This window comes from Quercus lobata, chromosome 10 (assembly GCF_001633185.2).
Source record: "Quercus lobata isolate SW786 chromosome 10, ValleyOak3.0 Primary Assembly, whole genome shotgun sequence".
NCBI lineage: Eukaryota > Viridiplantae > Streptophyta > Magnoliopsida > Fagales > Fagaceae > Quercus > Quercus lobata.
Genome location: NC_044913.1, coordinates 5,303,269 through 5,317,552, shown reverse-complemented (window position 1 = coordinate 5,317,552; position 14,284 = coordinate 5,303,269). Strand labels below are relative to the sequence as shown.

The following is a 14,284-nucleotide window of genomic DNA, read 5'->3' as shown; positions in this document are numbered from 1 at the left end:
GCGGTATCCAAAGGCTATCTTGTCGAGTTTGGGCCATAGCCCTCCTCGGCTTGGGCCTTCGGATTCTCCCCAGGTAGATGGGCCTGGCCCATAAATCATTTGGGCCCCACAGTATTTAATCTATTGGCTAATTCAATGAACTAATACTTTAATATAAATTCAAACTTTGTTGATTTAGAAAACTAAATAAAGAGAATTTCAAATAATGCATGACACAACCCTATACTCTCCAACATGAGATCTTTACTTATATATATATATATTAACTGTGAAACTATTAAAACGGGATTTTAATGATGTCAAAATAGTATATTCTTTTGCTTTTTAACTTAAACATGGCTAGAATAGAAATTCTATATTGTAAAAAAAAAAAAATAAAAAAAAAAAAAAAACCTTAAACGTGGCAGAATTTTAAATGAACTTTTTTTCTTCATGGCAACAAAACCTTAATTGCGACTTCTACTTTTATATATAATATGAGATTTATATATATATAATTTGGGCCTGACCCGTTACCATGATAAATATTCCTTTTTTTTTTTTTTGTTTCTGGGCCTTAACCATGATTTATAGTTGTGAAAAATAGCCCAATGAACAGAGTCATAACTATGGGCTTGTTATTTTCCCTCAGTAGTCCCGATTCGTCGGCTCTATGGGTTGGTAAAAAGTAAAAACGCAGGCCATGATAGTCAACAATGTGGACGCTTAAGGTCTAATATACCCACATCCTGGTGGACTTGCAAGCTTACAATTGCAATCAGAAGCCCAAATCCTAACTTTACAGGATCCTAGATGGTGAAAAGCCCGTAGGCTATGAGATGGCTTCAGATCGTGAAAAGCTCCCTGACTTAAAGTCCAGTCCACATTAGCATTACGGCTCTTGCAGGGTCCGAAACTCTTTACAAGTTTTCTCTTCCAAAAAAAAAAAAAAAAACCCTCGTGCTGAAGGTTAGCTTCCATAGAGAAAGAAACATTAGAACAAAGAAAGCTTCTTTTCTTAAAATATAAATTATTAATTTGATCCTCCCACTATTATGTAAATTCAATTTCTCAAAGACACAAAAAAGAAAAAAGAAAAAAAAAAAGATCACTCAATTAAATATGTCAATTTTGGTATTCTTAAGTTTCAAAATTAAAGCACCAAGAACCTCATAGGCTGTATCTCAACTAGTTGACACTTTTTAGTATTTTCAACAGACACATTTATAATTCAATTCTTCTCCATCTCCAACTATTGAATTGTTTATATAAACAAAATCAAAATTAAATCAGAGAAATTGGAGTGTCAAATATGCAGTCCAAATTTTATAGGAGAGAAGGGGGGAAAACTTTGTAGACATTTTATTTTATTTTGGCTCAATCAAGTAGCAAATAATTTTGTGTTAAAAACAACTTGTTGGACTTAACTCAAGTCAAAGACAATTATGGTATAGTAGGAGAATTGAATTTCATCTCATAGTATAAGGAGACAAATTGCAATTAAGGCAGTAATTTTTCAAGGGTACTCCAGAAAATTTTGATTGCCAAGTTCTCAAACCATTACAAGAACTCAGAGCCTGAGAAGGGGGATATCTGTTAAAAATCAAATGGAGATATATTTGAGAATGTTTCAAGGACACTAGGGGAAAATACTGGTATGTTCTGATCAATACCTCACTAGCTCAGAAACATTGTCTATTACAGATTCCACAAAATTTCTCATATACCAAGTGTCACACTAATGGGATCATCTATCTGTGTTTCCATGAGAGAGACAGAGAGCACACAGCACATTCATGAAATGACAATAATAATTTTACTACTAAAACAAACAAATACATCATACATAGCTTCAAAGCATATTCAAAACTGTTAAGGTTTTAATTCTCAATTTTTTTTCTTGCCTCTCTTTCTTGAACTAGTTTCAGCCCCTTCTGCCTCTTCAGCCTTCTGCTCGGCTTCTAATATGGCCAGCTGCATTATACATGCAAAGAAAAGAAAATTATATGTAAATTTGAATGATTTTATTCACAGGCAGTATTGCTATGCGAACCTTGAGATACAAATAAAAAATATTACCTCATCAAGAATGGGTTTAAGCTCCTTGTATCGAGACTCAGCAAGATCAAAACCATCCTTGCGAAGCTCCTGCAAGGCCAAGACAATATTATGTCAGACATCCATAAAGACATTCAATATTATATCCAGTTACAACCTGGCTCTGTGCTTTTACTTGAGGACTCAACAAAAATGGGGTTAAAAAGGTTTGAGATCAAATTTAAACTGAAGGATCCCCTTCCACACAAACCCATTAAAAATGCCACTTTGATTCAACCATTTCAAAAGTACTTTATGATACTTGCTTCCTCCAATTGTAAGTGGACTAGACCTGGGTCTTTCTTGCAGAACTAATAAAATCTGATACCATTTATTAGTATTTTTTATGTTTTACTAAAAAATTGAAAATGGGGCTAAACCCTTTGATAAGTAAAGCTGTTTTAATTTATCCAACACCAATAATTAGCTGACAGAAAACGAGCAACAAAAGGGAGAAGAGATAACATGTAGCAGGTATTTCCAAGAGAGAACAGAACTGTATATAGTTGGATTTATTTAGGGGGAAAGAATAGACCTTTCCAGTGTGTTGAGTATGTTCGTGAGCCGCCATTTGCCAGTACATATTTGTACGCTTATAGAAATCCCTCAATGATTCTCCAGGCTTCATGCACAAAGATGACAAGCTATCAGTTGACAAATTTATGGGATGAAGAAAGATAAATTAGGAGTCTAAACTCTAAAGCTGCCTTCAGCTGCATAATAAGTAAAGACTGCTATAATCAGCAACGGCAATCAAAACACAATCCACATAAATTACATCCTCATGCTGTAAATGATTTATATACTTGAATAAACAGCCACATATGTTAAAGTACCACTGGGGTTCTTTGTGAATCTGAAAGGCCTAGACTGGCTCTGATCTGCTCTATCCTGGCCCGTTTTTCCTTTCTTCGAAGAGTCTTTCCTTGACCTTTGATCAAAGCAACCGCATCTCCCATTTGAAGGGACCCATCATTTTTAGCCTATATGCATAGAAGAGCGAAAACCAAATTTAAATAAACTGGCACATCTTCTCAACTTCTATTAAATATAAGGAAATAGCAACCAAAACATCTCTAAGCAGCACATCAGCAGCTCTCTCTCTCACACACACACACACACACAAGATCATGAGAGTTTGAATCACATACTGATATATATATACACACACAAACATATCACAAATGAATTAGAATTGGAGGCACCAAGTCAGGTTTAATTTTCACCATAACAAACACCCTCTCCCCCGGCCAAAAAGTAAATAAATAAATAAACTAGAGATTTTGCCTTTAACATCTTCATCATTTGTATCATAATATACAAAACTAGAAAATTGTTTCAGAAACAAGATTGCATATTTGAATATTATTTTATGCTCAAGAAATTAAGTATTCAAGATTCAATAATATCAAAATATTGTAGAATTTTAATTTTATCAGCGACAGTATCTACAGGCATTAATTTCTAATGAGAAAGCCTCTAGGTGAAACCTATGCTCTTCATATTAAAGGAACAAAATAAGATGATAAATGTCATGAAATTAGGGATACTCAAAATTTGTGTTTTAAAAAGATAAGGAAGGAGAAAACAGGAAACAAGGTTTCAAATATTGAAATTCCAAGCAAGAGAAGGACAAAACTAAGGGTTCAATCTTGCTGCTAACAAGTTAAAGAGGGTGCATAAAATTTGTGTTTTAAGAAGATAAGGAAGGAGAAAACAGGAAACAAGGTTTCAAATATTGAAATTCCAAGCAAGGGAAGGGCAAAACTAAGGGTTCAATCTTGCTGCTAACAAGTTAAAGAGGGTGCATGCCTAAACTAAAAAACAACACAACTATCTTTTGCTGAATGAGGAAAATATGATGCACCTCCACATCATCATCATCATCATCATCAGTAGTCTCGTCACTATTGCCTTCCCCATCATCATCTTCACTATCATCTTCATCCTCATCTTCATCTTCATCATCATCTTCGTCCTTGGCTTCCACCCATTCAGATTCCGATGCCTGTCTCAGAAAAATAAAAGCATAGTCAAGCATTCAAGAATGCAAGGATCAAAAATGATACACTTTGCAATATTTCTCAAATTCAAACAAATTAAACATGCAAAGAAATAATATTAGCAAAGTCAACATTTCAAAACTAGTTTTAGTTGTGCAATTTCATATTTTCATGACAAGTAAGTCCCATCATTTTTGACATGAAATCTCATAATAAAGACATAGAATAATTTCTAAATTGATTGCCATATCTAGCCATTTTTAGCCTTCAAGATTGGTTCAGAATAGTGACAGGGTGCAAACAGGAATAAATTGGCTTTACAAATGCAATTTTTCATTATTAAGGGAAGAAAGAATGTCCATTAAAACATATCTTAAAAAAAAAAGGTATAACCTTTATGCATTAATTTAGACTGGAGAACTTAGAAAATTACACATTCATCCCTATTGCAGAAGTTAAAGCTTCTGTGACATTACAAATGATTAACATTTAAGACTAGAGTACAGCACATCACTACTTAGACATCTACAAATTAGTAAAAATAAGCATTGACATGTAGGGAAGGAAATGAAACAAACCGGAATGATGCACTTCCATTCATCAAGTTTGCTGAGATTAAGAGAATACAGATCATCGAGTGTAATTTCTTGATCTTTAACTTCCATCATGCCCCCATATATATATAATGTATCTCTTCCAACAACCATGCAGGAGTTTATGCGTCCACAAGGTTTCACTACCTAAAAGTTTGCGCTGAATTAATGATCCAATAATTGAATAAACCTAAATGCATATTGGATTAATAATCCAATAGTTGAAAGACACTAAAAGCATGTGAAAAAATCTCAATCCAGCATTACAAACCTCTGCCAAATCAGAATTCTGCATTTCCAATTTAGCACCAGATTCATGAGGCTTTCCACCAGATTTGGCAGCCAACCCTCCATTATCAACAGTCACGGCTTTTGCCATATGCTGAGATATCTCATCAAGGTTGGTCTCCATGTCACCTGCTTGGCACTCTGAATTCTCATCATCATTTGCTGCACACTCCTCTTGTTCAATTGGGTTAATCTTACCATCAAAATCCACATCCATATCTTTCTGCCCACAACTCTTTTTTAACTGAAAAACACCAATGCAGAAGGTAGCCGCTATTAAAACAAAAGCAATATTAAATGAATGACTTCTATTTTTTATACCCAAAGAATGTGAACACAAACTCTATAGGCAATGTATCTGGGAGATATCCAGATTAAATATTTTTCCTATACCATATTATTATATGATAAACAGAGTATACCTTATCTTTCGTTGACTTCTCCTTTCGTAGCTCCAATGGATACCTATATACAGTGTATTAACATAATCAGTAAGTGGCATGATCAACAAAATGACATTCACAACTAAAGTAGTCATTGCCTTTATTTAAAATAAAAATTCATTCATTATTGCAAATAATTAGAGAAATGAAGCAAGATATAAAGCCAAAACTGAATATCATGACAGTGCTATACCCTTACATAAAAGATGTAAACACATAATATGTCTAGGAATAACTGAACCATTACAAAAATAATGTCAGGTAGAACTTACCACCGACGGCTGTCTATCTGGAAGCCATAAAGTTCATTCAGAAACAAGCTCATTATAACATCACCTGCACATTTGGGGGGAAGAAAGGCACCGGCCCATAAAAAGACAGACAATCATGAAATCAGAGACTGCAACTGTATAGGAAGCAAGAATATAACGTGATGTAGTGAACATATTTAGTCATCAAACCTGATACTTTGAGGTCAGTCACACCACTTATATTTTGCAATGTTGTTTTAGCCTCATGCAGTGTTATTCATCAAAACACAGACAAAAAAGTTTTACTCACTAACTTAATTCTCATTTCCCTTTTTTTCAGTCTTGATTAGTACATTGAACGAAACCATTTCACTTCTCACCAATGCATGCATTATTCTTGACCAAACATAACCCTGCCATCAGTACACAGTTGGTGCTATCACTATCATCTCACAAGCATTTTCATCACTGATCCTGTCCTTTTACCATCAATTCAAGGGTATACAGATGGCTTTTAAAGTGACACTCGTAGGTTACAAATTCAAGCACGTGAGGGAGTAGAGAATATAAAATAAAGTAGTTTTTAACATTCTTATGAGCTTTGATAGGTGACAACCAGGTCTAGGAGTGACCATTTTAAATTAAGGATTGACAATGTGCAAGGGAGCGGTTGATGAGAATTTGCAGTTCAATTACTTAGGATTAGTTTCACATGATATCTGTACATCAAAGCATGCCACACATGCACATATATGACATCACAAGCAGATGTAAAGGAAAACTGAACACACAGACCAGAACAACTAACCTTGAACTTCCATATCCACCACACCACCGAATAGCAAGGCCCGCCTCTTATGAATACACATGGTAAACCCAGCACGAGGCCCAGGAGGCATCCCACTTTTCTTAACCTATTACAAAGGAAATGATATTAGCAACAATAAAACACATTCATAGCAACAATCTCAACAAAAGAGAACTTAATTAGATAATGATAACTTTAATTTCAGGAAAAGTTTATATGAGCAGCACAGAAGTTGCTTGCTCATGATTCTTAAGTCACTTATTTTTATAAAACATTAAAACAAGGCTGAGACAAGAACATATAAGTTAAATACTTTCAGGAGCCAGCGGCATCTTAAACCTACTTACGATGATATGAATACAGTTAGACTGAATAGTACACCCACAAGCATGGTTGAATTTCCATAAATAAAATAAAATCAAAGTGTTCTATGCATATATAACACTTCTATTAAAGAAACAAGACAAAGAAATAAGGAAAAAATAATTTTCCATTTAAATATAAAAGAAACCAGAATGGAAAATCATGGTCATAACGACAGCTATAAATATGCAACTCATATGCCAAATAATCAATTAATAAGGATCTAGACAATAGTTTGACGTGTCAAGTGGGGCTTGCTTATAGAGGACTACAGAATAATCCTAGAATGTTACCATTGTATGCTTGCTGGGCATTAGTTTTAGAGTAATAACTTCTGTTTCTTCATTAAGAAGAAAAAGATTAAAGACAACTCACACTCTTTACAGTATAACCCCTGACTGTAGGGTTGACAAAATGCCTTTGGGTCAAAGACATTGGCACTTGTGTTCCTTCCCAGCTCACAATAAAATAGTCAGTGATACAAATTAAATATAAGACAATTTTGTTAAGCTTAGCACCAAAAAAAAAAAAAAAGAAGGTTTTGTTAGAACATTTGGAAGATCATCCTCTGTTTTTTATAGACAGATGGTGAAGTGAAAGTGGCTCCTTTGTAATTGTATCCATTGCCATAAAGAAACCATGCTTGCCTCTCCATTCTAATACACTTCTATATATTCATTGAAAAACAAGAAAAGACTTGAGGTTATGGACCTTGTTCCATTCCCAAGTTCTAGGATCAAGTGACCACATGTCTGAATGAACAATTCCTTTCTCAGAGCTGCTCTTATCAGATGAAACTTCTTTGGAATAGCCACCATATAAGAAAATCTGCAATGCCAAAGGAACTCAGTAAATATATAGTTTTCTTTTTCTCCTGAAAACACTTCAATTCAGTGGTGGCAGAAAAGATGACAAAGTCAAATTCATTGAAAAGGACAATAAATGGTAAAGACAATGCATTTTTATTTGATAATTATCAATGATAATTTAAAAACTCGAGTCTGCAAACCAACAATAAAGAAAATCTTATATAAGAAAGCAGCTTACACCTTTGAGGCTAATACAAGCAAAATGGATACAAATGCAAGCATTGCATTGCATTGTTCAACAAGCCAACAACTTAAAACTAATTAATCATTCATTAACAACCTTTTTTCTTTCTTTCTTTGGTTTTTATTTTATTTTTTATTTTCCGAAGAGAGAGGAGGGGAATAATGATAGTGACTATCCTAGATCAAGAACCAACCTTACTGGTATGCATCAAACTCTGACCACTCAAGTCAATAAAATTTCTAGAAATCCTAAATCAACTCCATTTGAAATCCCTCAAAGAACCTAGGAATCATATCGAAGAAGGCAATATACCAACATAAAAAGTCATTGCTCATACCAAGGGATAATTGTAATTTTTTTTATAAGTAAATTGTTTCTCAACAACTCCAACTAATGTTGGGACATGACAAAATTCAAATTTACAAAATCCAAAAATACCCGTAAAAGTACATAAATTCCTCTTTAACTCCAATGGAATTTGACATTTTGAATGATAATTATATGCTCTGGACTTCGTAGCACATCTTAGGCAGAGTATGACAGATCTAAAATAACAAATAAAGCAGGGAATAGCTCCATAGCTACCATAACAAAGTGCATTCTAAATCACTCACCTCATCTTGGTTAACAAAAAACTGAAAACCACTACGAGCACTTGGCCACATGGATCCAGGACTAGGCTTTACTTCTTGCCACTACAATGCAACATTTCATTAGCATTGGTTAAATGATAGATGGGGACATAACAGATAAGTATAACACTAGCCTCCTACAACGGGGGCCAAAAATGTGCACCTTGTACTGATCCAGGTCAAATACATACAAATCGTTATAATACCTGCACATTTGGAGTTAAACAGCTTCATTAATCATATGGCATAAAGAAGTGCTATTAAGTTCATACAAACTGATTAGCGTTTATTACCAAACATGTTTAAAAAAAGAAACTCATTCTCTTCCTAGATGGAGGAAACAAATCAAGCAGAGAGACAGACATAATAGTTTTTATGTTAAATAGTTGACAATGTGTATTCAAAACAATAAAAAAGTATTTGAAAGCTTAGAATCTACAATTATACTACAACTGACAAGTATGCAAGACAAGACAACAAAACTCTGATCCTTGGTTCAGTTAGATTACATTCAAATACATGAATTATAGAATCTGGATTCCTCCTTCTGCAAGACGTTATGAAACCTCATCTGTTAGGCACAAAATTTTTATGAATATCCTAACCAAAAAGATATAGTATCAAGAAGGGCATAAATATATTCAACAAATCATACTCATGATTAGAGTCCCTAATGTGGTTACATTTCTCTATTAATTTTTTATAGAAACAGTTATGCAACAAAACAAGCTTGAATTAGAGTCTCTTTTGTGGTTTAGGACAGGATCTTAAAAATTCAAGCAGACAATCAACACAGATGCATTAGTTAACAATGATGAAACCTTCAACAACGTTGATAAAGACCCATCAACAACCTCACTTCTCTAAGAGTGTCATAGAATCCACCGAAAACAATAATCTTGTGCTTGTATAAAACCTGTAACAGAATCAAATAAAATTATTGAAAAAGAACAAAGACCATATGAGATTAAAAGACAATACTAATACATGAATTATGAAAATGTATCAAAACCTATATACGCATCAACTACCAAAAAATGGATGACATTTAAAAAGCAATTGAGCAATACATAAAGCTGAGAAGTCTAAAAATTAGTTATTCAACTAGAAAGGAAAAAATAAATACTTGTGAGCATGCATATGGTGATCAGCATGTGTAGGGGTCAATGCGTAATGAAAAGAGAGAGATGGAAGGATCCAAAGAGTTAAATTAGCAAGAAACCAACACCAAACAATAATAAAAAAAAAATGTAAAATTAATCACACAAGCCATAAAAGACATCTGTGCTATTAACAACTGAAGATGAGGTTATTAAATTACAATACAACTAACTAATAAAAATCTTGATAAAGGCTCCACAACAAGTGCTGAGAACAATTTGCTAACTTTTTGAGAATCTAATGGCACAAACTTGATGCATTAACAAAGAGACTAGAGAGTCAACCAATTCTATAGCATTGATGAGAACCGAATAGCTTGGCTCTCACTTTTCTAGCTTTCTAATACATGTAGGACTTTTCTAATTAATATATGCTCCTAACTTATCTAGACTAAATTTAAAAGAAAGAGATGACAAACTAATATGATAAAAAAAGTTCCAATTACAAATGCAATACTTGAAATATGAAGTAAATAGAACTTGAGTGGATTGTTCAATCTAACTATATTTTGATAGCATAATGCTTTGGTCCTTGCCATTATCTTTTTTAAGTTTCAAACTGGATGTAATTGAAACTTTGGTAGCATGTCATTTAAAATCAATACCATATGAAACCATAAACATTGACCATGTAATACGCTGAATCATGAACTACAATTTACAGAAGTTTTACTGCTTCATTTAATTTGTTATTTTTCATATAAAATTATTGTTATTATCACTATTATAATTGAAAATTTGCAATGTTAACCGTACCATAAATTACAATATACATTCATGTTCAACAACATTATTTTTGGGCAGGCTCAGATGGTTATTAAGTACAGAAGCAGAATTGTTAAGAGGTCATCATATATTACTTCTAGTTTGCTTTCAGCCTATCTCAAGTCAAACAAAGTTACAAATCCATTCTTCAAAATTAAATTAATTCCAATTGACGCATTTCCTAATTTGCTCATGTCATGCTTTTTTTATTCATATAAGAATTTTGCTTCATTCACACATTTAACACATGATGGTGCATCTTTACATAAACTTCATATACAAGTCCCTGGGTTGAAATTGATATTGTTGAGATCCTAAAAGAATAAGTGATGTATGTGTCAATTTGAAGTGACATGAACTTACCATTCGATGACCTGAGCGCGGACTAGGGCAACCTTTTAGATTTATTTGTTCCCATTGGTTTGTTTTCAGGTCCAACGTCCAAAAGTCCTATGCCAACAAAATTGAAAGGCATGATTATTAACTTAGGCACAAAACAAACTGATATATCGGTACAACAGTTCAAAACCCAAACTTTAATCAACCATGTATTCTTGAAAAGAAGCAATATGACAGAAGATTCACCTTGTAGTGATGGAACCTCTCTTGATTTGGGGATGTAAACTCACCACCTAATTGAAAAAAAAAAAAATGTAACTATATATGTGATGCAATAGTTTGTGAATGTCTGCATGGATGTACATATTAAGCCAAAATGCTGTCAGTTTACCAAAGATATAGAGATTATTCTTCCAAGCAACTGCTTGATGAGCACTACGAGGAGGTGGACTATTAGGGCTTGTAATTAACTTCCATTCCTGCTTTTCCACATCATACCGGTAAAGATCACCATACACAAATGTCTGCAACAATTCAAATTCACTTAGTATTAGTGTGAGTAAAACAGAAAAATCATTTGTCTTCAAAATAAATAGATGATTACACTCATGGATTTCAAGAACTAACCTTGTTGCCATTGTAGAATTCACCCCCATAAAGGATCAATTCTGTCTCTTTCAAAGGATTTATGTTTAGCTACACAATAATTCAGAACAATCATCAAAGAATCAATCTAACATGCAAAAGTAAAAGAAAGGCCAACTCAACAAAATCAATAACAGCTAAAAGTAAGTGCATTACCGAACAGTTGGATCGGGGAGACGGTGCTGGGACATTCTCCTCAACATGGACTTCCTTCTTCTTTGCCTCCTCCTTTTGTATACTCAACTGTGAAACCAAACACATACATTATAATCTAAGAAACTTCAACCCTCCAAAATCCTTGGCGTGTCGTGTTAAACTCAGACACTTCAGGGACGCTCTTCATGTGTGTCCTCAGTGTACTTTGATTTTTAGAGATGTTTTAAAATAAACATGAAACATGCCTAGAAACATGTCCTAAATTTTCAAGAATTTCCATGAGTGCTCATGCTTCTTAGTATAGAATCATATACTTCAACAAAAACATTCACTACTTACGTTGTTTTACTTGAAGAAGCCTACATTATGCCAACACATATTTAAAACATAACAATTCAATTCACAAACCGATCATAAATTTGACACATAAAATCTCTTTCTGACATAAACCCATTAAATCTAAACATATAACATAACAGTCCCTAATTCAACTCCCACCAAAATATAATTCTACAAAACACAATTTCTCTCAAAAAAATTTCCAGTGAAACAAACAAAATAATCTCAAAACAAAACACAATTTGATCATTCTAAACATATAACATAACAGTCCCAAAATTGAACTCCAACCCAATATAACTTCAAACACACAAAAGCTTCAGGACCCATTTTTCTCTCAAAAATTTTCCAGTGAAACAAACAGAATATATCGCAAACTTTTAAACAATTTTCACAAGAATTCAAAAATGAATACCAAAATGGCATCGATGTCATCTTCGGGAGAGAGCTTCTTGGACTCTCTGCGAGCTCTCTTCTCCTCTGCTTTGGCTGTTTTCTTCACTGTTTTCTCTTTGCCTTTTCCGGGCTTCTTCGTTTTCTTCCCCATTTTCACAAACTGCGGCTAGCTCTGAATGCAGAGAGTAAGAGCAAATATAAACGACGGCGTTAGGGCCTCTGACGGTGTCGTTTTTATGTTTATTAAACGAACCGTTTTGGATGCCCCAGAAATCTGGCGGGAGGCCTTTGAATTGGGCCCAAGGATAATGCACTTTAACCAATGGCCCAATGTAACATGGGCTATAAACTTTTATTTACCTCAAAATCGAGTACCATGTAAATTTTGTAGATCCTCGTTACAAGTTTCTCTTGTGCAAAATGTTTCATCTTATATACTATTAATAATTTATCTTTATTCTTAAAAAAATAAAAATTAGGATTAAAATTTTTAATTCAACAAAATTAAAAAACAAGAACAAAAACTACCCACGCAAGTATGTGAAGGCCATCTTTCATAATTCTCCTTGCACATTTTTGATATGATGGAAGATGACCGACTCTTTGATTTCATGAAGGAACTTCAACCTATGCCAAAATGTCCAAGACTTAGAGATGAAACAGGCAGCTAGCCTGCTAGATTAAAAGTACTTAGCAAAGGGGGGTCGAGACCAGGCCAAGGGCAAGGGCCTAAAGTATCGAAAAAGGCAAGGACCCCAAGAAAAAGCCAAGCCTAAGGCCAAGAAAAGCGAGCTCAAGATCAGGAGCCAAAGCGGACCAAGAAGAAAGAAGAAAGGAGTCATCTACTCCAAGCCCCTAAACCTAAAGAAAAAAAAAATTCCTAAAAATTAGCATGCTCTCTATCTAATCGTATCTCACATACGTTTGATACTTCTTCTTCTTTTCCGAAAAACTAGCATACACTAAATCCAATAATTTACTCCATTTCACATTTCCTGTGTAATCTCACTAACAATAAATAAATTCAAATTGAAAAATTATATTAAACTCAAAATAAAAAAAAGAGTCTCATCGCACATGTGGAGTGCATGTGATGAGGCTAGTAATTTATTAATAGTACTCCCTATTTATGTTTCAATATTTTGCGTACTAAAATACCCTCACATAAATTCTTAAATTGTCTAAAATACCCCTATCTCTTAGTTAAATAATTTTAAATTAAAAAACACAAATCGGTTAAAAGAGTAATTTACTGTTCTTAAATTTTAGGTTTTTTCCTTTATCTTCTCCATTCGGCCTAAAACTTAGGACATTATCTCAATCTCATTTTTTAACATTATTCTACCTTATCTTATCCCTTTCTTTAAAAAATAAAGCACACCGTTATTTATATATTACTTTTAAACATTATAACACTAGACCAAATAAAAAAATACAAAAGAGTATTATTGCATGTGCAAAGCACGTGTAATAAGTCTAGTTTTAATATAAGAACATATTTTTTCTATTTTACATACTTGTTTTTCAAATAACTCCAGATCAAATTATCTATTTTATACTACATTACATTAAAATAATTTTTTTTTTTTTAATTGCTTATCTTTCTTCACACAATATAATCATTATCCATTCTCTTTCTTCAGCATCAGGATATGTAAAATAAATAGTATTACTGTAAATTTACACAGTTACTGTAGCAATTTTGTAAATTTACACATTTTTAGCTTGATTGACGTAAGTGATTTTGATATTGAATGTATAAAATTGATAGCCTTTTATATTTGCATTGTTGGGGCCAAAATTGCAAATGCACTAATATCATTATTCATTATTTTTATATATTATCTTTATATATTAAAAGAATTCAAAAAATTAGTTATGGCTTTGAAAAATGTCAAAAATATCTCTAAGCTAATTAGATAATCCATATTATTAACAAATAAAAAATAGAGTTAAAATTGTAATTCAACAAAA

General features: G+C 33.2%; 1 protein-coding gene across 1 annotated transcript; it reads right to left on the bottom strand.

Moving 5' to 3' along the window:
• Window positions 1–1,619: 1,619 nt before the first annotated feature.
• On the bottom strand, window positions 1,620–12,490 carry LOC115965139 (kelch domain-containing protein 4). The gene is made up of 20 exons (XM_031084328.1): window positions 12,330–12,490; window positions 11,576–11,662; window positions 11,402–11,470; window positions 11,166–11,298; window positions 11,021–11,067; window positions 10,799–10,885; window positions 9,365–9,426; window positions 8,674–8,716; window positions 8,493–8,573; window positions 7,537–7,653; window positions 6,463–6,568; window positions 5,676–5,739; window positions 5,383–5,425; window positions 4,944–5,204; window positions 4,658–4,819; window positions 3,944–4,084; window positions 2,913–3,059; window positions 2,612–2,698; window positions 2,059–2,127; window positions 1,620–1,953 (listed from the first exon to the last, which is right to left on the bottom strand). The coding sequence occupies exons 1-20, from the start codon at window positions 12,459–12,461 to the stop codon at window positions 1,867–1,869; spliced, it is 2,025 nt and encodes a 674-aa protein (XP_030940188.1). The 5' UTR covers window positions 12,462–12,490; the 3' UTR covers window positions 1,620–1,866.
• Window positions 12,491–14,284: the final 1,794 nt, after the last annotated feature.